The 26,249-nt window shown below is 38.4% G+C and overlaps 1 protein-coding gene across 2 annotated transcripts in view; it reads left to right on the top strand.

Moving 5' to 3' along the window:
• Nucleotides 1-26,249, top strand: part of LOC307182789 (uncharacterized protein) — a 225,749-nt gene that overhangs the window by 114,552 nt on the left and 84,948 nt on the right. For both annotated transcript variants that reach the window (XM_079914302.1, XM_079914303.1), the window contains exon 6: nt 20,689-20,789. In XM_079914302.1, the coding sequence (XP_079770428.1) occupies nt 20,689-20,789 (101 nt within the window). The remainder of the gene's footprint in view (nt 1-20,688; nt 20,790-26,249) is intronic.

Here is a 26,249-nt window from a genome sequence, read left to right as displayed (position 1 = left end):
CAGAATGGATTAAATTGGCCTACACATACACACATATTTTGGCCACAGTTCAAAATTTTAAGGGGAAGGAGATAATTCTAAAAGTTCCCAAAGAAAATCAGATTGACATCAGAAATCATACTGGAAATGCTAGATAGTGGTAAACCTAGAATTCTATACCTAGACTAACATTCAAGTGTGTATGAAGAATAAATATGCTTTTAGATGTCCAAGGACTTAGAAATTTTACCATCTACAAACTAATTCTAAGACGATTACTCAGGATGGTCTGCTACACAAAAGTAAGCATATTAACCAAAAAAAAAAAAAAGTACAAAAAACCCCAAGATATAGACAGGCTTCCTAGAAAGTATAAGGAGAAAAGTAAACCCAGAAATACTTGTTAATGCAGGTGATATGGTTGCATATCTGGAAAATCAAAGAAAGTCTATAAGAGCATTCAATATAAGACTGATAGCAATGTCAATATCCAAAAAACCCAATGCTTTTCTTATATATCAGCAATAACCACCTAGAAAACAAAATGAAGAAATACCCTTTTCACAATCATAACAACAAATGAATAGAAATAAAATTAAAACATTACAGAGTTTATATTCTTCAACTGAAGAATACAAATAATAACTTGAATTAATGGACAGAAATACCATTTCCTTATATAAGAAGAATCAACATTATCAGCAAGCAACTGCACCCTAAATTTACCAATAAATTCTACAATATTAAAATAAAAGTTTCAGTGGCATAATGTTTTAGAAACTTGACTAAATCATCCTGATGTTCATATGGTAAAATAAATATAGACTGTGTAGAAATATTCTCCAGAAGAATGAGTTAAAAAATGACTTACCCTATCAAATATTAAGACAGATTAAAAAATTATAGTCATTGAAAGAATGTATTCTTGCTAGGGAGATAGACATACTAGTCAAAGGAACAAGACTTGTGTTATTATAAATTGTTTGCTGTCATGGGATGAATTGTGTCTCCCCTGAAATTCATATGTTGAAATATTTATTGCTCTCTAGTACCTCAGAATGTGACCTTATTTGGAAATGGGGTCACTGTATATATAATTAGTTAAGTTTGGGTGAAGTCATACTGCAGTAGGGTAAGCCCCTAACCCAATATAACCAGTGTCTTTAAAAGAAGGGGAAATTTGGACAGAGGCACATACACAGAGAACATCCCATGTGAAGATGAAGGTAGAGATTGAGGTGATGCTTCTACAAGCCAAGGAATGACAGAAATTGTCAGAAAACCACCAGAAGCTGGGGGAGAGGAAGTATGGAACAGACTCTTCCTCATGGCCCTTAGAAGGAACCGACCCAACTGGCACCTTGATCATAGATTTCTGGCCTCCAGAACTGTGAGATAATAAATTTCTGTTGTTTAAGCCAGCCAGTTTGTGGTACGTTGTCATGACAGCCCTACAAAACCAATAGAGTTGGAAAAGAATGAACTATCAATAAATGATGTTGAGATAAGTAACTAGCCAGTTGGAGAAATAAACTGAGTATCTTCCTCATTCCTCATACTGAATTCAATTACATCTGTTATCAGTGTTTAATGTTGGAAAAGTATTGGAAGAAAATATTGGTGAATATACTTTATAGTCTTAGAGTGAAATTTTTTTAGCATTATACAAAAATCTAATAACTGTAAAAGACTAATAACTATCAATTTTTTACCTTTCAACCTAGTAAAATTTTAAAATATAGATAATATAAAGCATGGGCCAACGTTTTAGCAAATGGTACTTTAATACAATGGAGATATTTTCTATATAACAGAATATAAATTCTATATATAATATATAAGTAATATAAATATGATGTATTATGTAATTATATATATTCTGTAGCTCAGTAAAACTATAAAAAATTTATTCCAAAGACATAATTGGTCAAACATCCACAGTTATATATCTAGTTGTTCATGTAGCATTATTTATAAGAAAGGATAACTAGAAATAAACTAAGAGATTGGTTAAATAAATTATTCTCCATTCATGAAATGGAATTATCTTCATTCACTAAACATGTAATGCATCTCTATTTAACAATATGGAAAGATCTCTATGACAAATTGTGGACTGACTAAAGCAGGCTAAAAAGGGCATGTGTAGTATGATCTTATGTGTGCGCCCCCCTACACACACATGCACATCAAGAAGTCTAATTAGTGGAACCCTCAAGACGGTGGAGGAGTAAGACGTGGAGATCACCTTCCTCCCCACAAGTACATCAAAAATACATCTACACATGGAACAACTCCTACAGAACACCTACTAAACGCTGGCAGAAGACCTCAGACTTCCCAAAAGGCAAGAAACTCCCCCACGTAACTGGGTAGGGCAAAAGAAAAGAAAAAAAAAAACAGAGACAAAGAATAGAGATGGGACCTGCACCAGTGGGAGGGAGCTGTGAAGGAGGAAAGGTTTCCACACGCTAGGAAGCCCCTTCGCGGGTGGAGACTGCGGGTGGCGGAGGGGGGAGCTTCGGATCCGTGGAGGAGAGCACAGCAACAAGGGTGCGGAGGGCAAAGCGGTGAGATTCCCGCACAGAGGATGGGAGCCGACCAGCACTCACCAGCCCGAGAGGCTTGTCTGCTCACTCGCCGGGGCGAGCAGGGCCTGGGAGCTGACGCTCGGGCTTCGGAGGTCAGATTCCAGGGAGAGCACTGGGGTTAGCTGCGTGAAGATAGCCTGAAGGGGGCTAGTGTGCCACAGGTAGCCGGGAGGGAGTCCGGGAAAAGGTCTGGAGCTGCCTAAGAGGCAAGAGGCCATTGTTTCCAGGTGTGCGAGGAGAGGGGATTCCTGCTCCATGCACCGACAGAAGGCAGAGCACTGCCTGAGCAAGCTCCAGAGACAGTCACGAGCCATGGCTATCAGCTCAGGCCCCAGAGGCGGGCATGAAATGCTAACGCTGCTGCTGCTGCCACCAAGAATCCTGTGAGCAAGCGCAGGTCACTGTCCACACCCCCAGCCCCCGGGAGCCTGTGCAGCCCACCACTGCCAGGGTCCTGTGATCCAGGACAAGTTCCCCAGGAGAACACATGGCGCGCCTCAGGCTGTTGCAACATCACGCCAGCCTCTGCCACCACAGGCTTGCCCTGCATTCCAATTATGACTACTGTACCCCTCCCTCCCCCAAGCCTGAGTGAGCAAGAGTGCCCTAATCAGCTGCTGCTTTAACCCCCTCCTGTCTGGGCGGGGAACAGACGCCTGAGGGTGACATACGCACACAGGTGGGACCAAAACCAAAGCTGAACACCAGGAGCTGTGTGAAAAAAGAAGAGAAAGGGAAATTTCCCTGTGCAGCCTCAGGAGCAATGGATTAAATCCCCGCAATCAGCTTGGTAAACCCAGCATGTGTGGAATACCTGAATGGACAATGAGTGTTCCCAAAATGGAGGCAGTGGACTTTGGGAGCAACTGTAGACTTGGGGTTTGATGTCTGCAACTGATTTGTTTCTGATTTTTATGTTTATGTTAGTATAATTTTTAGCACTTGTTATCATTTGTGGATTTGTTTATTGGTTTGGTTACTCTCTTCTTTTTCCTATTATTATTATTTTTTTATTTTAATAATTCTCTTTATTATTTTTTTTTCTCCCTTTTCTTCTGAGCCATGTGGGTGACAGGGCCTTGGTGCTCTGGCCTGGTGTCAGGCCTGAGCCTCAAAGGTGGGAGAGCCGAGTTCAGGACATTGCACCACCAGAGACCTCCCGGCCCCACGTAATATCAGTTGGTGAGAGCTCTCCCAGAGATCTCCATCTCAAAGCTAAGATCCAGCTCCACCCAACGGCCAGCAAGCTCCAGTGCTGGATGCCCCATGCCAAACAACTAGCAAGACAGGAATATAACCTCACCCATTAGCAGAGAGGCTGCCTAAAATCATACTGAGTTCACAGACACCCCAAAACACACCACCAGGCACAGCCCTGTCCACCAGAAGACAAGATCCAGCCCCACCCACCAGAACACAGGCAACAGTCTCCTCCACCAGGAAGCCTACACAAGCCCCTGAACCAACTTCACCCACTGGAGGCAGACACCAAAAACAACGGGAACTATGAATCTGCAGCCTGCAAGATGGAGACCCCAAACACAGTAAGTTAAACAAAATGAGAAAACAGAGAAATATGCAGCAGGTGAAGGAGCAAGGTAAAAACCCCAGAGACCACACAAATGAAGAGGAAATAGGCAGTCTACCTGAAAAAGAATTCAGAGAAATGATAGTACAGATGATCCAAAATCTTGGAAGTACAATGGAGAAAATACAAGAACCATTTAACAAGGACCTAGAAAACTAAAGAGCAAACAAACAATGATGAACAACACAATAAATGAAATTTAAAATTCTCTAGAAGGAATCAATAGCAGAACAACTGAGGCAGAAGAATGGATAAGTGAACTGGAAGATAAAATAGTGGAAATAACTACCACGGAGCAGAATAGAGAAAAAAGAATGAAAAGAATGGAGAACAGTCTCAGAGACCTCTGGAAAAACATTAAATGCACCAACATTCAAATGATAGGGGTCCCAGAAGAAGAAGAGAAAAAGAAAGTGTCTGAGAAAATATTTGAAGAGATTATAGTTGAAAACCTCCCTAACACGGGAAAGGAAATAGTCAATGAAGTTCACGAAGTGCAGAGAGTCCCATACAGGATAAACCCAAGGAGAAACATGCCAAGACACATATTAATCAAACTATCAAAAATTAAATACAAAGAAAAAAATATTAAAAGCAGCAAGGGAAAAGCAACAAATAACATGCAAGGGAATCCGCATAAGGTTAACAGCTGATCTTTCAGCAGAACCTCTGCAAGCCAGAAGGGAGTGGCAGGACATGTTCAAAGTGATGAAAGGGAAAAACCTACAGCCAAGATTACTCTACCCAGCCAGGATCTCATTCAGATTTGATGGAGAAATTAAAACCTTTACAGACAAGCAAAAGTTAAGAGAATTCAACACCACCAAACCAGCTTTACAACGAATGCTAAGGTAACTTCTCTAGGCAGGAAACACAAGAGAAGAAAAAAACCTACAAAAACAAATGCAAAACAATGAAGAAAATGGTAATAGGAACATACACACTGATAATCACCTGAAATGTAAATGGATTAAATGCTCCAACCAAAAAACATAGACTGGCTGAATGGATACAAAAACAAGACCCATATATATGCTGTCTACAAGAGACCCACTTCAGACCCAGGGACACATACAGACTGAAAGTGAGGGGATGGAAAATTATATTCCATGCAAATGGAAACCAAAAGAAAGCTGGAGTAACAATTCTCATATCAGACAAAGTAGACTTTAAAATAAAGACTATTAGACAAAGAAGGACACTGCATAATGATGAAGGGATCAATCCAAGAAGAAGATATAACAATTGTAAATATTTATGCACCCAACATAAGAGCACCTCATTACATAAGGCACATGCTAACAGCCATAAAAGGGGAAATCGACAGTAACACATTCATAGTAGGGGACTTAAACACCCCACTTTCACCCATGGACAGATTATCCAAAATGGAAATAAATAAGGAAACACAAGCTTTAAATGACACATTAGACAAGATAGACTTAATTGTTATTTATAGGACATTCCATCCAAAAACAACAGAATACACTTTCTTCTCAAGTGCTCATGGAACATTCTCCAGGATAGATCATATCTTGGGTTACAAATCAAGCTTTGGTAAATTTAAGAAAATTGAAATCATTTCAAATATCTTTTCCAACCACAATGCTATGAGACTAGATATCAATTACAGGTAAAAAACTGTAAAAAATACAAACACTAAATAATATGCTACTAAATAATATGCTACTAAATAACCAAGAGATCACTGAAGAAATCAAAGAGGAAATCAAAAAATACCTAGAAACAAATGACAATGAAAACACGACGACCCAAAACCTATGGGATGAAGCAAAAGCAGTTCTAAGAGGGCAGTTTATAGCAATACAATCCTACCTCAAGAAACAAGAAGCATCTTAAATAAACAACTTAGCCTTATACCTAAAGCAATTAGAAAAAGAAAAACAAAAAAACCCTGAAGTTAGCAGAAGGAAAGAAATCATATAGATCAGATCAGAAATAAATGAAAAAGAAATGAAGGAAACAATAGCAAAGATCAATAAAACTAAAAGCTGGTTCTTTGAGAAGATAAACGAAATTTATAAACCACTAGCCAGACTCATCAAGAAAAAAAGGGAGAAGACTCAAATCAAGAGAATTAGAAATGAAAAAGGAGAAGTAACAACTGACACTGCAGAAATACAAAGGATCATGAGAGGTTACTACAAGCAACTATATGCCAATAAAATGGACAACCTGGAAGAAATGGACAAATTCTTAGAAAAACACAACCTTCCAAGACTGAACCAGGAAGAAATAGAAAATATAAATAGACCAATCACAAGCAATGAAATTGAGACTGTAATTAAAAAATCTTGCAAGAAACCAAAAACCCAGGACTAGATGGCTTCACAGATGAATGCTATCAAACATTTAGAGAAGAGCTAACACCTGTCCTTCTCAAACTCTTCCAAAATATAGCAGAGGGAGGAACACTCCCAAACTCTTTCTACAAGGCCACCATCACCCTGATACCAAAATCAGACAAAGACGTTACAAAAAAAGAAAACTACAGGCCAATATCACTGATGAACATAGATGCAAAAATCCTCAGCAAAATACTGGCAAACAGAATCCAATTAAAAGGATCACACACCATGATCAAGTGGGGGTTATCCCAGGAATGCAAGGATTCTTCAATATATGCAAATGAATCAATGTGATACACCATATTAACAAATTGAAGGAGAAATTTGATCATCTCAATAGATGCAGCAAAAGCTTTCAACAAAGTTCAGCACCCATTTATGATAAAAACCCTCCAGGAAGTAGGCATAGAGGGAACTTACCTCAACATAATAAAGGCCATGTATGATTGCCTTCAGAGGGAACACAGTCCTGCTGACACCTTCATGTTGAACTCCAGAACTGTAAGACAATAAATTTCTATTGTTTTAAGCCAAAAAAAAAAAGTCTAATCACCTCAAGTCTAGAAAAATATTGAACAGAATTATAATAGTGATGGAATTTAGGGTGACTTTTCATTTAATTTAATTTTCACACTTTTCTATATTATTTGAAATTCCAACATGAGTGTTCATTAATAATTTAAAGATTTTTTATTATGAATTTAATTAAGATAAATATATGTTGGGGCTTCCCTGGTGGCGCAGTGGTTGAGAGTCCGCCTGCCGATGCGGGGGACACGGGTTCGTGCCCCAGTCCGGGAAGATCCCACATGCCGCGGAGCGGCTGGGCCCGTGAGCCATGGCCGCTGAGCCTGCGCGTCCAGAGCCTGTGCTCCGCAACGGGAGAGGCCACAACAGTGAGAGGCCCGCGTACCGCAAAAAAAAAAAAAAAAAGATAAATATATGTTTAAAATAGTTACATTTTTCCAGCATTTTTAATTTAGAAATATATCTTAAATAATCAGAGATGCACACATGGGTTTACATATAAGGATATTTGTTCCTAATTTTGAAAATTGGGAAACACCAGAATAAGTAACAACATTTGTTACATAAAGTATGCTGTATCCGAGTGGCAAAATACTATGCAGCCATGAAATATAATGTATAAAATAGTTCATACTGTATGATTGCAGTTTGTGGGAAAACATGTATATATGTACAAATACTTAGAAAAATTGAAAGACAACAAAATGTTATGTTTTTATTTCTGAAAGAGTTACATTACTGATATTTCTTTGTTAATTCTTTATAATTTTTACATAATACAATTAAGAATATATAGTATGGACAGACCCTTGCCGTTGTTCCCAGTGCTATGTGTATATATTCAAACAAACAAACACTCACACACACAATCTACATATATTGTGGAAAAACACAAGTCTGAGATAAAATATTCTTTTTCCTTCTCTTCTCAAATCCATCTTCCTTTTGCCACATGTTGCTCATCTTGAAGCAGTCCTTTCTAGTGCTCCTTTACCCAGAGCTCAGTAAGAGTGCTCTGTACTCAGCAGGAATCAAAGAAGTGTACCATCCAGGAGACAGATAGCCCTTTCCGAGAAAAGCTCTATTTTCATCCTTCCTTGCCCCTCCTCCTGCTCTTATTCTGGTACTTTTGGAGATTAGAGATTTTAATTGTATGACTTGTGAAATGCCGTTTTTCTTCCAACAGCTGTGTTTATGGTATATAATCTTTTAGCTGCCTATATGCCAACGTTTAAAAGCATTCTGATGGATAATACTCAGCTAGGGATTAATCTCTTCCAGCATCACCCTCTTGACCTGCAAATGTACATTAGTGGGGGGTATAATGCCTGCTCTGACATTTGTTTGCAGTGTATCCAAATACATTCTGGAATGCACATTCAGGTTTCCTGGCATTGAGACAGACAGGCGAGTCAGCACTAAGACATATAGTTCCCATATGCCAGGGTTAAGGGAACTAGGACTTGTTGAGCCTTTCACTGAGCTTTGCACTATGTACTTTCATGGCGTGCTCCCTGAAGGTTTACTCTGCTACACATCAACCATACCACCTAAAGTGCAGTGGGGTCATACGGTAAAAAAGATGGATTAAGGCCGGGTTTGGGTCGCCTCCCATGTGTTTTCTGTGTGTCATTTGATCAAGACCATCTTACAGTATAGACCAGTAGAGGATTGCCTTTGAGGACCTTCCCTGCTTTTCCACCCTCCAGCTTCTCTCATGAGATCTGAAATTTCAGTTTCAAATCCTGGTTTTTCCATCTGCTATCTGTGTGAGCTTGAGTAGATTACTTAGTGTTTCAAAGCTCTGTGATGGATATAATACTATGTATATCACAGGGATTGGGGGAAAATGAAATAAATCATGTAAGTGAACCAGTGTAGACCTGGAGCATAAGAATTACTGTATGTGTTTGTGGAAACAAAATAACATTTTATGTTTTAAGACTGATTATTTTGAGTCATAACAGAGTGTTCTGTTATTGTTGTTCGTGGTTTCTCTGTTGAGATACAACTCTTCTTGGGAGGAGTAGTATTATACTATATGCTGGAAATAGTTGACAATTCAGGTTGACAGCTTCTTGAAACTAATAAGACCCATTGGGGAAGGATCACAAAATAAGTGTATGAGGGGATCAAAGAAGCAAAGTCTTTAGTCAATGGATCTGATCCTCTGCCATCAGTTATTATCTTTTAGCTTGTGTAATTTCCCCACTAATGTTTCTACTATATATAAGTAATGATTTTTCTCTGAAAAACCAGTTCATATACTCTTCTGTTTACAGGGATCTAGCCTTATGGCTCTTAAATATTTTTCATCTTTTTTTATTAAACAATTCAAAAGAAGAATACCATATAAACAATACTAAAAATTTAGGTCAAAGTGTAATAGTTTTTCCTACTCTTAGTCAGTTTTTGAGTTTGAGCTTGAGTTTCCTAATTATTAGAGAGAAGACAGGAATAGAACTAGCATAAACCTTGAGATCATGCAGCTATTGGATCAAATCTTGCTCTGCCATTATATTAGGTGAGTAATTTGGGGTAAACCGCCTAATCTCCCCCAGTCTGTTTCCCTGTCTGTTAAATAGGATAATAATATCTATTTTGGAGGATTGTAATTAGGATTTGATGAGATAAGATATGGGAAAATGCATCTATCACAGAATTTGATGTGTTGGCAAGCAAAAATGGTAGTTATTATAATTGTCATTATAATTATTTAATTATGTTGCTAGCTACTGTCACATTATTCCTATTCTCAACCAAAATGCTTTGAGAGAGAGAAGGGACCAACACGGGTTCGTCAGAGTGTGAGGTCCACTCTGAAGTAGTGGTCTGAAGTAGTAATTGGTTTACCAGATGGACTAAAAGGAGATTGCAGTTGTAAATAATTACAAATGTTTTAAATATTATTTTTCTGGTTAGGGAGAATTTCAAGTTTTTGATTCATTTTTAAGAGGGACCATTAAACACGATTACTGCAATATGTAATGCCCTCTAGCCAAGGGATACTAGAAGCACACCTCTAATTGAACAAAGCTTGGTTTATTGGCTCATTGCAAAGAGGGAGAACACACCGTGGACCTCTAAGAATGATGGCCGTAGGAAGAACTTCTGGGATTTGAGTATGTGGTAGATGACTTGGGGGCAGGTTCAAGGAAGTGGAGATTTGCATTCGATTGGATGCTGTCAGGAAGCAGGAGTAATTTTATGCTTGAGTATTTTAATAAATCTTAGCTAGAAATTGAAGGAATAAAGTAAGGCTAAAGGAACAGTCACTCATATCAGCCAGGATGGGGATATTCTTGGTCATTTTTGTGGTTTAGTCTTTTGTTAGTAGTCTTTTTGTCTTGATCCACTGTAGTCACAGAGTGGCCTTTTCCCATGCTGGTGTTCTGTGAAATTGTTTATGTTCGATTTCAGTTTACACCACTGACTGGCTGAGAGTGCCAGGATAGCTCCTGTGATCCAGCTATCAGAGGCTGCTTTCCTCTCTAAGTTTCTCATTTTCAAAGGATAACACTTACAGGTCAAGGAGGCATCCCTAACCTTTTTTTTTTTTTTGTGGTACGCGGGCCTCTCACTGCTGTGGCCTCTCCCGTTGCAGAGCACAGGCTCTGGACGCGCAGGCTCAGCGGCCATGGTCACGGGCCTAGCCGCTCTGCCGCATGTGGGATCTTCCCGGTCCGGGGCACGAACCCACGTCCCCTGCATCAGCAGGCGGACTCTCAACCACTGCGCCACCAAGGAAGCCTCTCCCTAACCATTTATTTTGAGTTTAACTCCTGACAAGAATGGACCAACACCAGGGTTTCCCAAACTTCATTCAGTACCATATTATGCCAATATAATTATTACTTAATATTTTTAACCAGTCCCATTTTAAATTAAATGAATATATTTTATAAAGAAACTTTATATCATTTCTATAGACAGACATTAGTATTACTGACTCAAAATAAGAGGTAAATATAATATAATATAAAATAATATAATATAAAATATAATAAATTCTAGCTGGATGATTTTGCCTGCTAAAGGTTCTGAGGCTAAAGCCTGATCTCTCTTCATTTTAAAGGGAGTCTTGAACTTGAAGAGAGATTTAAAATTATAACCGAACTGAGCTTTTTCACTTGATATGATTGAAAGATGGAGAAATAAGCAAAAATTAAACTTATTGCAATGATTACCACCACTATTTAATACAAAGTCTGCATGCTATCTAAAACAATCATACCCACTATCTCTTTTACCATGATTGTACACCTCTCACATATTGAAAAACACTAACCTGTACACTCTGTACACATGACTAGCTTTCTTAGTCTAAAACATCCAGAAAAAAAGAATATATATATATATATATATATATATATATATATATATATTTTTTTTTTTTTTTTTGCGGTACGCGGGCCTCTCACTGTTGTGGCCTCTCCCGTTGCAGAGCACAGGCTCCGGACGCACAGGCTCAGCAGCCATAGCTCACGGGCCCAGCCGCTCCGCGGCACGTGGGATCTTCCCGGACCGGGGCACGAACCCATGTCCGCTGCATCAGCAGGCAGCCTCTCAACCACTGCGCCACTAGGGAAGCCCTCAGAAAATATTTTTGCATTTGGTGTTCCATTACAGCTGCCTTATTGAAAACAGGGTGTTTTCATAAGAAAGAGAGTTGCTCTAATTCATCTTAGTAACAGTTTAGTACATGTTGTTTTGCCCATAGAGGGAAGGACCTTATATACTGCACTGGGATTTACATAAAACCTAGTTTCCAATATACACCATCTTGCAAGTGCTTTTTCTTTGTTTACAATTGTCCTTGCTTCCTTTAATTTCTAAAGCAGCAAGATGAAATAGCAGACACACACAAAAATAAAACTAAGCCAGGAAACAAGACACTTGGTTCTCCTTCTTTCTAACTACTGCTGTGACATTGGGCACATCACTTGCCTTCATTTTTCTCATCACTAAAGTCTCAGCCCAGCTCATGAATTGTTGTAAGGATGAAGTAAAATGATAAGCTGAATAATAAGCTGATAAGTAAAGTGATAAGCTGAATAATAATATTATTTACTAATAAGTATCAGAAGTCTTCTCCTGTAGGCAGCTTGTGTTGTACTCAGAGGTTTACAACCCTATAACTCTTTCTTTCAATGAAAGACTCCACATAGCAGTTTTGATCACATAAGAGTTAATCTTAAGCATGTAACTTTTCATGATAATCTAAACTTTAGTTGTGGATTGAATGCTAAGTTGTTTTCCTTTCTTTTGAACTTTGAAGGTCCTTTTCCAGATGGTGTCATGTGGCACACTGTTTGTGTTGTAGTTCCTGATGACTTTGAAAGCTCATTCCATCAGAGATGCCTCACCACCCCACCAGGGACCCAGAATAGCCAGCCTTCCCATATGTTTCTCCATCCCTGTGCTCTTAAGTTCTTTTGCTGCCTTGCCTGCATAACAAATATAAATATGGTTCTGGACCTGGATTTCTCCCAGATGAGCAGACTTCAAAGTAAGTGTGAGGTCTCCAGGAGAAGACTTTTCCTTTGTCCATCTGTGTGCCCATTGCCTGCTATGTGTCTGGTTTTCTTAGTAATAGAGTGATTAAAGGAGGTGGCAAAAGTAGGGAGACGGGAGAGAGCCCAAAGTGGTTTGTGATTATCCAGAGCTGGAAGTGAATGAGGGAAGCAAGACAAAATTAAATTCTCCATCTGGAACAACACATTAGGCTGAGAATGACAAATTTAGTGCGAGTAGCAGGTTAGCAGTGACATGACATCCACACATATACTGTAACTTTGCATGTCATTATTTAACATGCTAATATATCACTATTATATGCTCATTACTGGCAGCAGCATCACACTGAACAAGAGATCATTATTTACTTGAGGGCCATGTCAGTGACTGATGAGGATAGTATAATGCAGCAGCTACCCTAGGTTTTTTCATAATGGAAATGAAGTAAGACTTGTGTGTAAGCTGAACTTGAGATATGATGGAGAGCAGTAGAATGGTCTTCCAGTTCTTTCATGGGGACATTAATATCATTCCCAGTCTGAGTATATAACATTCATCTGCATTACTCTTCCACTTATACTTTTCACTTTTTCTTTTTGCTTTCTTTCTTTTCTTTATCTTCTCATCTCTTAAAAGTCTTTTTCCTTTTTTCTTTTGCCTCCTTGTTTCTTTTTCTTTTGTAGTCTCTTCCTATTGGGCCAAGGAGTATTTTCCTGTAAATGCTATATTTCTCCCTATTCTTAAACAACCTACAAGTATTCATTGAGTATCTGTTAGGCTCTCAGTTCTCCCCAGTAGTGGGGTTCTATTCATGGTTGTTGAGTCTAACTGCCTTCCTTTCAGAGCATTGCACATTATGAAATCATGGGATGCATGACTTGCCTTAATATAATGGTACTTCTTGGCAGGAGGGATGACAAAGGCCAGAAATGAAGGAGCCATTAGAAGGAAAAGTTCATCAGACTGTGAACTTGTATGCAGGGCACATTAGCTTTTTCATCCTGTACTGTTTTGTAGGCAAGATGCTCAGTAAATAATGCTTGCAGAAAGAGAGCCATTCACCTTCATGCATGATGTTCACTAACATTTTGTAGACTAAATAGATGAATAAATGAATAGAGTGAATAAATGAATGCAGTTTCTTCACTTTTATTTTCCTACCCTTCTTTAAACCTAGATGTCTTTTTCATTACATTAGGTAAATTTGAGAAGAGTTGAGTAAAATTTAGTACTAATTATTTCAAAGCATTTTTCTCTTATTACTAGCCCTTTACAGGTGGGGATATGAAGCAATCTATCACATTTCTTTGAGGAGTGAAGTGACTAAGGATAATATTTGAGTGTTAACAATTTAATTATTACCACAGTTTTGGAAAATCCCATCACCCTCTTTTTTACTCTTCTTCTTGACCATATTTGGCTATGAGAAAAATAGACTTGTCTAGAAAAACATATTTTCTAGGACAATATTTCTTTTTACAGTTCTCATATTACCTCCTGTCAGAAGCATACAAATCACAGATTTGCTATTAGGACCAAAGTTCTAATAAGGCTGGGTATAGGGCAGCCAGGACCATTTGGGGATATAAGCTCAAAATCAAAGTCTAAGAAATCCCTTGTCAATCTAATATCTAATAATTCCTCTTAGATCATTTAATGTCAGAATTTGCTTTAAAAAAACTCCACTGGAAAAATTCAATATGGCACATAAAAGTGACATCAATTTGGAATATTAACTGCTTTATCATTTTTTCCTTTTGTTGGTCATTTTCCTTTAACATATTTGCAATTTAATTTTGGTGTATAACCATTTCTTTATTGTTTATTTTTCTGACCTTATTACCAAGCTCAGCACCGTAGTAAAATTTTTCAGTATTCATTAATCTAATATTTATTGATATTATTGCTATCAAATCTTAATGGAAATACTTTATGATTTCATTTGAAAAAGCAACATGTCAAAAATCAGATGATTAATGATTTTTAAAAAGGTTAAAGAAATACATTGTTCATTTTGAAAAATGTAAATCTTATATCATTCTCTATGGATTTACTAATAAAACTTCCTTCTAAAAATTGTAGTACTAGAATAAAAACCTTTTCTGTCATTCTTAGGAACTTGGTAAACATTTATCTATATTTAAAAAAAACACCTTTACTTATTAAAAAATAAATTAAAATACCTTTTCATTGAGTGACAAGGAGGCAATATGTATTTTTCTTTAGCTACCTTGCCAAACACTATTGGGACATGTTAATTCATATCACAATACATAGACACACCAAGGACAGAGCCAATGGTAAATGCTGCCAATAGAAAACTAGCCCTGCTAGTGAGGTAGATTAAAGATAAACATCTGTTCCCCACTTCTGCTATTGAATCGTTGCCAATAGACCATATCTGATAGATGATCTACATTGCTCCTTATTTAGTTTATTCTTTTCAAGGATGATAGGAAGAGTAGGTCTAAAGTAGTCATTAGAGAAATTTAGGCTCATTTACGATTTTTCACATAACAACTTTGGTGAACCTAACCCATCACCCCTACTTCCCCCAAATGTTTTGATTTTGGCAAAACCTAAAACACATTTGACAGTGGCACTTTTTTCCTTTTATTTCTCAACCTATTTGAAATTTAAAGAGAACACAGTCCATACATTTTTGTCTTTTTTTACACTTAATTCATCTATATAGTATTTTGTAAACATAAGTTAATATCCAGAAACGTGTTGTATTTTTCATTTCTAAATATAGAAGAAATCCCCCTTTGTCACGAATAAATTAACTTGTTCCTAGGAAATTTAACTTTTATTCCTAATTATAACAAATATGGAAGGGCTTGATTATAATATATCAGCTACAACAAATATTAAAAAGAGATTGTCGATCAGATGTAAAGAACTAGGCAGGGCTTCCCTAGTGGCACAGTGGTTGAGAGTCCTCCTGCTGAGGCAGGGGACACGGGTTCGTGCCCTGGTCCGGATGGATCCCACATGCTGCGGAGCGGCTGGGCCCGTGAGCCATGGCCGCTGAGCCTGCGCGTCCGGAGCCTGTACTCCGCAACGGGAGAGGCCACAACAGTGAGAGGCCCACGTACCGCAAAAAAAAAAAAAAAAAAAAAAGAACTAGGCAAAGATGACTTGGTTAATTTAAGTACATTAGAGTGCGCGCTCTCTCTCTCTCTCTGCATATTAATATATATATATATATATGTATATACATTTATAAACACCAGTTATCCAAAGGCTATGTTTACCTTTGAGATGGACCAAATCTAACATGAAATTTCTAAATAGTTTTTTTTAACACATTGCATTTGGATAGAGGAAAAAAATTTTAAGACTCACTAGGGATGCATATCTGTCAGTTTCTAATCAGAAAATTCGGAACCATATTAAATATTTCATCAGAGAGATTTAATATGGTACTCAACTGTTCAGATTTTGGAAAGCAGCAAAAGGAAAGAGGGACCATTGATATAGCTCAGAGATAATGACTGCAGGAAGCAGCTACTGACCCTAGAGCTGGGGAGGGCTCAGAGAAAAGCTGGGCTTTTCAGAACCTCGAGGAGGGACAGTGTGGAGAAAGGGACATTACGCTGAGGAGCTTCTGCTCTAAAGAGGAAGTGCTGCCCAGCTTAGGTGCTTGTGGGAGGGGCCTACAGAGCTGGGGCTCAGCCGCAAGGGAAGGGTTACTACCTGAGTGGGGCTGGTAACTCTGAGGGGGATGCTGCACAGCTAGTTCTGTAGCCTGTTGCCAGAATGAAGGTCCATTGCTCATGCAGCTTGGGCAGGTATAACAAGCAAATCAGAAACATTGGAGTCCCTTCCCTCATCCTCCTGTCTTTAAACCCTTCTCTAGCACCTCTTATTAACAAAACTTAACAAATTAGAAATATCGTTTGTAGAGTCCCAGTCACAGCCTCACAGAGCAGAGGAGAGTTGAGGCTGAAAAGTACACATTTGTATTATATGCAACTTATAAAGAACTAATAGTGTCCGAAGAATGAGTGTGTTGAACATAGTGATGGAATTATCAAAGTTTTACGTATGGAAAGAAGCAGTTTGGAAAAAAAAAATCTTATAAAATTTCACATTTCTTGGCTAGGCATAGAAGGTCATTTTCAATGTGCGTATCCCAACTCCAACCCTACCCATCTCTACAACCTCATTTCTTTCTTCCAGACCTCACTGAAGGTGTCACCATTCAATACTAGTCTTTTACATACATGTCCTTCTACACCTGCCATCCTTCAGCATTCTCTCAAATTCCAGCCCTTTCTTGGAGTCTTCCCTGACTCCCCCAGTGTGTGTAATTCCACTGTCTGTGCTCTAGCAGTTAACTATGTCATTTAATTTACCCCTCTGTCTCTGCCACATAAAAGACTGTGTCCTGGAAATTTGGAGCTATGTTATATTGGTACTTATATTTTTACCACCTAGCCCTATGCCTGTTATAGAGTGTATATCTGATGAATAAATTAATGCTAAGTGAGATTTCAGGAACTTTTGGAACAAAAATAAATCTAATTGAAGAAATCTATTGTTTTGAGATTTGGATATGAATGTGTTACATTCATTGTGGGGAGAAGGAATCTGGAAAAAAATAGAAGTAAGAGGATTAAAACAGGCCCAGCAAACAGCTGAAGCCTCAGAATCAGAGGGCAGGCCTGGGCTACACTGCACTTTTTGCCACAGTATAAATCTTACTCGGTGATAAACCCAAGAAGATGTACAACCAAGCTTTCACAAATCAGCATTTCCTAGGTATATGAAAGATCCATTTGGAGTTCAGGCCTACCAGTTCAATACCTTTTCCCTCAGTAACCATAGCAAGCAGAGGTATTTAACTTCATGAATTATAAAATGACAAGAAACATTTCTGTATTGGTTGTGGATTCAATCCCACAACAGGTTCAAAAGTTCAGAAGCAGCTAATACCCAAATTTATCATAGTAAAGGTTACTACATGAGCAGCCTTTTTAAATAATATATACTTTAAATTATTGAAAGTAAGCAGCAACAGGTAAGAACATGGTATTTTTAAGTATCCTCTTGTTTCCTAAAATGCTTCAGTGCTTTTCAAATATTCCTTAGAGTAATAAATAATACAGCTGTGTACACTTTAACATTAGCAGACGGCTGCTTGGTATATTTTACTGTAAATAGGTATTTTAAATCTCGTTTTCTCCAAATGTAATAATTATAATAGAACATATTGAATGCTTGTTCTACGTCTGGCACTACAGAAACATTTTATAAAAGTTAACTCATTTAACAATCTTATAGAGTGATTTCTGTTATCAACCCCATTGTACAGATGAAAAAACTATAGCTGAGAGAGCACCAAAAACTGTCTATCTTATTTTTATCTCTAAAGCTTTGTTTATTCTGTTGCCTTTACCTGGAAGGTTTCCTCTCTCTCAATTCACTACTTATTCTGTTCTCTCTTCAAGACCATTTAAAAATATCTTTCATGTACTTTCCTGCAGTCTTCCCTCAGTTTTCTGGACTAATGTGGCTCCCTCTATGCAGTTATTCACGAATTCCTTCATCCATCCATCCATTCATCCACCTATCCATTCATCTTTATTAGATATCATTGTGTGAAAGGCTGTGGGAATTCCCTGGAGATCTTACTTTGGTTTATATGCTGACTTGTGTTTTTGCTTCACGTAGTAGGCTTGTCTCCCTAACGAGATCATAAACTGCTTGAGGGCAAGCATGGTTCTGAAGCTTCTTTGTAAATGAAATCAGAACCTGTATGGGTTAGCAGATGACAAAGGACTAAGCTCTAAAAATACTTTGGGCCAGGAAGTCCAAAAGAAAGTAGAGTAGGAGAAAGGAGAGGTCAGAGAATTTGGAGAACCAGGAGAATTTTCAGTACTATTCATTTTTTCAGGGTGGTATATAAAGTTGACACACAAACAACCAAAAAATGATTGTATTTAGATAGAGTTAGTTGGGGATCAAGGCTCCTCTGAATGGCATGCTGTGCTTCAAATGTCTGAAAAGAGACCACTGGTGACTAGAAAGTGGTATTAGTCCTGCAATTGAGAGCCAGATTGCAGAGGGTTTAGGAGGTTGATGAGGAAATGAAGGAAGTAGCTTCAGATCTCTCATTCAAGTGTTTGACAGAAAAGAGAAGGGAACTAAGATGCTAATTATAAAATGACAAAGAATGAAGTTTTTAATATATGAGAACCTATCCATGTTAGAAAGTAAAAAGTTACAGAGAAAGGGTTGAAGAATTTCCATGATTGGCAAGAAATTATCACACACACCCCCCACCTTCTATGGGAAAAGCGAAAATAACCCAGTTCATCCCTCTGACCCCTTAGGCAAATGCCAGCTAACCCTCTGGGCTATTGAAATCTGTCCTTCATTCCTAGCTGCCAGACAGAGCAGTTCCTTTCCCTGCCTAAAAGGTTCTCTGACAGATATTGACCAAATATAGTTGCTTTTTTCTTTCATCACCATTCAATTTGCTTAAATAAAAAGTCCAGTGAAAAATGACTCCCTCGAATATACCTATACTGCATCCATCCTCTCCCGTTATTTTTGGATGTCCCTCTGGAGTGACTTGGTTATATGCATGTAACTCCCCATTCACCAAGTCTAATACGCAAGTCTTAAATTTTTAAAATTGCCTTGGCGGTCTATGGACAGTACAGAAACGGTGCAGTTCGTCCGTTTGTAACTTAAAATCTGATACTCTGAATCCAAAGGAATTACCCACCATATCCATCTCTATTGCATTTCGTGTCTCCTTTTCCTCCCCATCGTTCACCAGACAGTAATGTTCTCAGATCAAATATCCTCTATAAATTGAGAGGACATTTAGCTGATTTATGGGGCTTTTAGCTATTATATACTTACCTATTCAATAAAAGTAAGTACTTACATCACATGACACATATGCTACCTTGACAATATAAGATCTTTCCTTCAAGGGATTCAGGCATCAAATTGTAATGAGATTTCTTGTAGCTAATACATCACTTAAGGGCAAACTGACATTCTGAATCTATTTCTTTCTTTTTTTTTTTTTCTTTCCTTTTCCTCAATGGAATTCTGGATACCGCATTCTTTGTAAGAGCCTTAACATGATTAAGATTTTTATTTTCTTTTTTAAACAGTGTAAACCTGTCGAATAAAGAAACTAGGAGCAGGAATACTGGCTTTGCACTTAAGGGCTGAAAAGGAATATTGCCTTGGTCTTTTATACAGCATTGCCAATTTCCAGAACCAGAAGCAGAGTAAACGCTGCCTTAGCATCTATGCCATAGGAAAACCTTGATCCCATCTACGTGGGATCTGATTTTGGTGTATCAATCAACACATCAGTAAGCAATGAACAAATATTTACTTCTCCAGTAGAGTAAATTCCTTGAAAGTCACTGTAAATTCAGGCTTTCCCAGCATCAGCACTATTGACATTCTGGGTCAGACGGTACTTTATTCTGGGTGGCCATCCTGTGCATTGTACATAGGTTAGCAGAATCCCTGGCCTCTACCAGCTAGAGACTGGTGGCACCCCTCGCCCAGTTGTGACAACTAAAAAATGTCTCCAGACGTTGCCAATAGTCTCCTGGGGGGCAAAATCACCCTCAGTTGAGAACCACTGCTCTAATTGGACCTACCACGTGAGTATGATTATTGCAAGATTCCAGGCTATTTGTATCTAAAGGTAGAAATTTACTGTTACAGCAAAGCCATCCTATGACTCTGGGAATATGGGAAACGTTGCTTTTGTTCCCCATTACTATGCTACTTGGTGTGTGAATGTTAATGAATTAGTAATTGTGGTGACAAGCACTTTCAAGAGGCGTTTTAGCAAACCTATTTCCTATCCTGTGTTTTAGGAAGGCTCAAAAATTGAAGCAGATCTGAATCAGAATTATGGAGTAAGTGAAGCTGGTTGCTGGTACTCATCCCACGATACTCTTCTTTGGAGTGACCTAAAACCTACTTCGGACTAGGGATTTCTCTATTTCAGACCTAAGCAACATTCATTATCTGTCATCTCATCGTAACTCAAACTGATATCGTCTAAAACTGAATTTAGTATCCTGATACATGCTGAATGTTGGTTCCCCACCCCCTGTATTTGTAGGACACAGCAAGAAGATGGCCATCTACGAACGAGGAAGTGACCTCTCACCAGACGCCAAATCTGCCGGCACCTTGATCTTGGACTTCCCAGCCTCCAAAACTGTGAGAAATAAATTTCTGTCATTTATAAGACACCTTGTCTATGATATTCTGTTATAGCATCCTGAATGGACTAAGACATATCCCATTGCAAAAATAATTCTTCTTCCCAGTTGGCCAGTTTCTACTTACAGAGCCACCATTCTCTAAAGGTCTTATCTGACCTGTCCATATCCTTCTCCATATCCCAGAAGTTTCCAAATCCTACTGGTCTTTCCTTGTCAGTGCCACTTCAGTTAAACACTACCACTCTACCTCTCTGTTTCCAAGGATCAGCATCCTCGTGGTCACCTGGCTGAATCATTGCCACACTTCCAAGGGCTCCCAGCATCAGTCTCTCCCTACCTCAGACTCTCCTGCATGCTGTTCTCAAACTTTTAATACTGTCTGCCGCCCTCTTCAGGAACCTGTATCATGTAGCTCTAACGTAATGAAACAAACACATATTTTCTAGCACGATACTCTGGATTGTTCCTCTGTTTACTTCATTCTTTCACCTCAACATTTTGTTTGTTTTGCTTTTGATTTTGTTTTCAGGTCAGACTAATCCCTCTAATCCTTATTCACATCCTGATCACCTCAATCTCTCTAGTTTATGGTTCCTAATCTGTTATTTTCTTTCCTCCTTGCTGCAAACCCAACTTTATACTTGTAATAACGATAATTACTATTTATTGAAAACCTACTACTGTCAGGTACAGGGCTAAGTGTTTTACATATGTTACATCAGGTACTCTTAGCCCTACTTTTTTTTTAAATTAAATTTTATTTTTGGCTGCATTGGGTCTTCGTTGCTGCGCGCAGGCTCTCTCTGGTTGCGGCGAGCGGGGGCTACTCTTCGTTGTGGTGTGCAGGCTTCTCACTGTGGTGGCTTCTCTTGTGGTGCATGGGCTCTAGGTGCGCGGGCTCAGTAGTTGTGGCGTGCAGGCTTAGTTGCTCCACGGCATGTGGGATCTTCCCAGATCAGGGATCAAACCAATGTCCTCTGCACTGGTAGGCGGATTCTTAACCACTGAGCCACCAGGGCAGTCCCCCTTAGCCCTACTTGAAAAGCTCTGAGAAGTTAAGTAATGTATCCAAGTTCACACAGCCGGGATATGGGAGGGTCAGTATTTGAATCTCATTCCATCTGACTGTAGCACCCAAGTTCTTAACCATAAATGCAGTGTGTTACATAATCACTTATGGGTTTATATATTTGGTGTTAAGTGGAAGATGGGTAAACATAGAAGAAGGGGAGTTTCTTTCCTGAAATGGCTTGTCTTCCAAGTAGGATCTCTGGAAATTAACTCTTTTCCGGAGTAAGTTTGACAATCCATGAGTTGTTCAATTGTAAAGAGAAACAGCAGAGACTTTGATGAAAGAGAAGCTGAAAATTTGTATGCTACAGACCTAAGAATATAAAGCACGACAGCAGTTGGCTGGTAAGTACACCCAGAGGGCGCCTGAGAGACCCACCACTAGTCAGTGAGGTCAAGAATGTAACTCAAGAAGAGGACAAAAAAAAAAAAAAAAGGAGGACAGGTAACTGGATTAGACCCTAACACTAAGAGTCCAAGAGTGACTAGAAGAGGAATATCTTTTTCTAGAAAGGAAAAATTAATGATAAAATGAGAGCTCTACCTATATTACAAAGTATTAATTGGGTATATGTATTTTCTTAAGTTGAGTTTCATAAATTTTTATATGGAAAATTATTTGTTATTTTGGTTCATGTAAGTTAATTTATTTCTATTTAATGTCTTTATAAAGAGTTTCATTTAAGGTATTGTACAATTGTAATGTAAGGGAATGTAAACATTTGAAAGGTACTAAGTGTACAAGATAGGATTCGCTTTGCTGGATTTTTCTAGGTTATCTGTTAAATAATGAGCCTCTTCCACAATTAGTCTCAAAATAGGACAGAATTTGCTTATTGCCTGATTAATAATATTATATTACACACCGTGGGTAAAACAAAACTGATTATAACACAATTTACAGTCCCAAAGGAGCTTACAATCTAGCAGGGTAATTAAGACAAACTTACAAATAGGCATAACACAATGCAGAATGTAACATATGCTGTAAATGTTCTAAAAGGGACTTCAGATAAGATTTCTGGAGAAATAAACATTTGATGTAGTTCTTTTTTTTTTTGCGGTACGCGGGCCTCCCACCGCTGCGGCCCTTCCCGCTGCGGAGCACAGGCTCCGGACGCACAGGCTCAGCCGCCACGGCTCATGGGCCCAGCCGCTCCGCGGCACGTGGGATCTTCCCGGACCGGGACACGAACCCATGTCCCCTGCATCAGCAGGCGGACTCTCAACCACTGTGCCAACAGGGAAGCCCTGATGTAGTTCTTAAAGCAATGGTTTGGAAGATGTAAAAAGGAGATGAAGGAAAAGAAGGGATCTTAGGTACGGGAAACACTATAATACTCTCATGTAAAGATACCGTATAAAGATATGAGAGTGGGAATGGGGAAATTGCTGGGGTCTTGTTCCATCAACAGCCATAGGTAGTGTGAGAAATTTCAACAAATTTTCCTGAGCACTACCTGTGTGCCAGGCACGTTGATTAAAACCCGGACCTGCCCCCGGGACCTGGAAGAAGCCATTGAGGCCATACCTTGGGGAGCTTCTAATCTGACATAGAGACTGAGAGATTTGCACAATACATAACTTTTTAAGATTTTGGATAGGTGCCTATGTGCGATATGACTAGAAATACTGTTTACACAGATGAATCTCATAGGTAGATGAATACAGGAACCTAGTCAGGGAGAATCTTTAGGAGGTTATTATAATGGTCCAGGAATAAGATAATGCAAGAATGGAAACAGACTTATAAATGAGAATTGCAGCAAGAGAGGTGATCAAAATTTAGCAATTGATTTGTTGACATACATGTGTTAGCAATGATTTATCCCTTGATGTCTCACAAACTAAATTTCTTTGCTTTTCAAAACATGGGAAAATCTGATTCGTTTTCACCACTGTTTATAAACATAATTATACCAAAAAGACTTGATGAGACCTTCAATGGATGTATTTCAAGAGCAGTATGACATAGTTTGATCTTTGGCTTGAGAAGAAACCTGAAGAATTAAAATAAAAACTTTGTCAATTCAGAAAAAAGCTTTGGAGATGATAATTTTTTTTAAGTCAGAAACAAAAATTAAGCAAAACAAAAGAAAATTGAAAAGCCTGGTTTATCTACACTAGGTGCATTCCAGAAATTGATTTGGTAGAATTGATGTAATTCTTCTTCTGTGTTCCTATCTTTATTTTAAACAGAACCTAATACAAACAATAAAGAGCCATAACTTTTTTTAAAGCTAAAAGTCAAATATTTTAAAGGGAAAATTAACTTAAGGAATTTACCCCAGCATATCACATCCGTTGATTGTAAGTATCAAGACATTTTTATTTTGTTCTTCTAACAGTATAAAAATAAACAAAATATTGCATTCTTAATAGCTACGAAGGATAGCATTCATGATGCCAATGCAAATACTGTATCAATACCATACAAGCATACCAAATGCCAGCCAGCTTGGCAAAAACATCCTTTCAATAATGTTCTCAAGCCCAGTGCCAGCACAACCCCTATCAGAGCCAAGGTCGAAAGTATAAAAACACATGCTAATCTGCAATCCTGTCTGCCAGCGTCGAAGGGCACGAGGACTGGAAACTTTTCTTGAGGGGTAGCTCCTTCAATTGCAGGTGATAGAACCAAAGGGCACGTATAAAATCTCTGCAAAGGAGAAATCTGTTGTCATTTGTGTTCTCTGGTGATACAAATGGGAAAACTAAGATACTGCTAGTTTCCAAATTACGTCTCTTCACAGATAAATAGATGCTGCCAAAAGAATCGGTCAATCCAATGAAATGATTGATCTTACCCGAGCTTGGCATCATGTAGATTAAACAGTGGGTGGAATTTTCTCCCTACTTTTTATCTGGTTGGTATAATGTACTATAGTCTAGTCAAAACATCACTGAAGCATGAACAAATTATATTCAGCAGTCAGGCTGAGAATGTTGGAGGTGTCTACCCATGAGTACAGCAGAGGAAAACTTGAATTTCATCCAATAGCCTTTTCCTTGTTCTCGGTGAGTCTGCATGTGGACAACATAAGAAAATTACATGAATATACTTTCTGATTCTGAATTATACTGATATACTGCTAATAAGAATTAAAACTTTTTTTTTTGGTGGGAGGGGTAGTTAGAAAGCCAGTGTCATTACTTTTAACAGAAAATTATCTAAGGGAACTTCCTAGAGCCACGTTATGACATTTAATATTAGATTTATATTAGAGAATTATATGCAGTTCTCAAATTTATAATCTTAAAAAAAAAGAAAAGTCATAGAAAACTTTGAATTTTGAGACTCTCACCATGTGTTGGAATAAAAGGACCCATAGTGGTCCTTTGTAGAATTGTTTGGTTAAAAGCACACAAGTGAAAAACATGACAATAATCATTTTTTCAAAACCTGAAAATAAATTCTGACTGATGAGCTAAACTGTTTCTCTCTCCCCTGGAGACAGAAAAAGATGAAATGTTTTTACTTTAAGTGAGAGAAATTAAAGTAAGATGTAATAAACTTCTGGACAGAACTTTCTGCAATGCAATAGAACTGTATCTGTGTTGTCCAGTATGTTAGCCACTAGCCCTATGTTGCTAATGAATACTTGAAATGGGGCTAATGTGACTAAACTTAAATTTTTAAGTTTATTTAATTTTACCTAATATAAGTCTGAATTTAAATACTCACATGTTGGGCTTCCCTGGTGGCACAGTGGTTGAGAGTCCGCCTGCTGATGCAGGGGACATGGGTTCGTGCCCCGGTCTGGGAGGATCCCACATGCCGTGGAGCGGCTGGGCCTGTGAGCCATGGCCGCTGAGCCTGCGCGTCCAGAGACTGTGCTTCGCAACGGGAGAGGCCACAACAGTGAGAGGCCCGCGTACCGCAAAAAAAAAAAAAAAAGAAATACTCACATGTTGCTCCTAGGTTGGATAGTGCAGGTCCAGACAATGTGAGTTGTTAAACATCAGACATATGATCCTCAGTGCAGTAGAAGATGTTGCCAATCTCACAAGGCCCTTTGCTGATCTCCTTTTACATCAGGTTGGGCCTCCTCTACCATAGTCACAACTTTGTCTCATTTATCTAACGAGGATTCCGTAAGTTAGAGTGAATTCTGGAAGTTGAAACTCTGAAATAGCTGAATAGAGGCCTCATTTTTAAAGCTTAAGAAGTAGAAGTTATATTGAAAAGGCAACTAAGGAGCCCACAAGCCGCAACTAAGTAGTCTGCTTGCTGCAACTAAGACCTGGCGCAACCAAAAAAATAAATAAATAAATAAGGCAATGAGGACACTCAGTTATCATTTGGCTAGGGAAGAGCTTGAGAAAGATTAATTTTATTGTCCAAAATGTATCTCTTGAGAAGACCACAGATGGTAATATGATA

This window comes from Stenella coeruleoalba, assembly GCF_951394435.1.
Source record: "Stenella coeruleoalba genome assembly, chromosome: 2".
Lineage (NCBI taxonomy): Eukaryota > Metazoa > Chordata > Mammalia > Artiodactyla > Delphinidae > Stenella > Stenella coeruleoalba.
The sequence above is the reverse complement of the archived record's forward strand: the minus strand, read 5'-3'. Positions and strand labels throughout refer to the sequence as shown.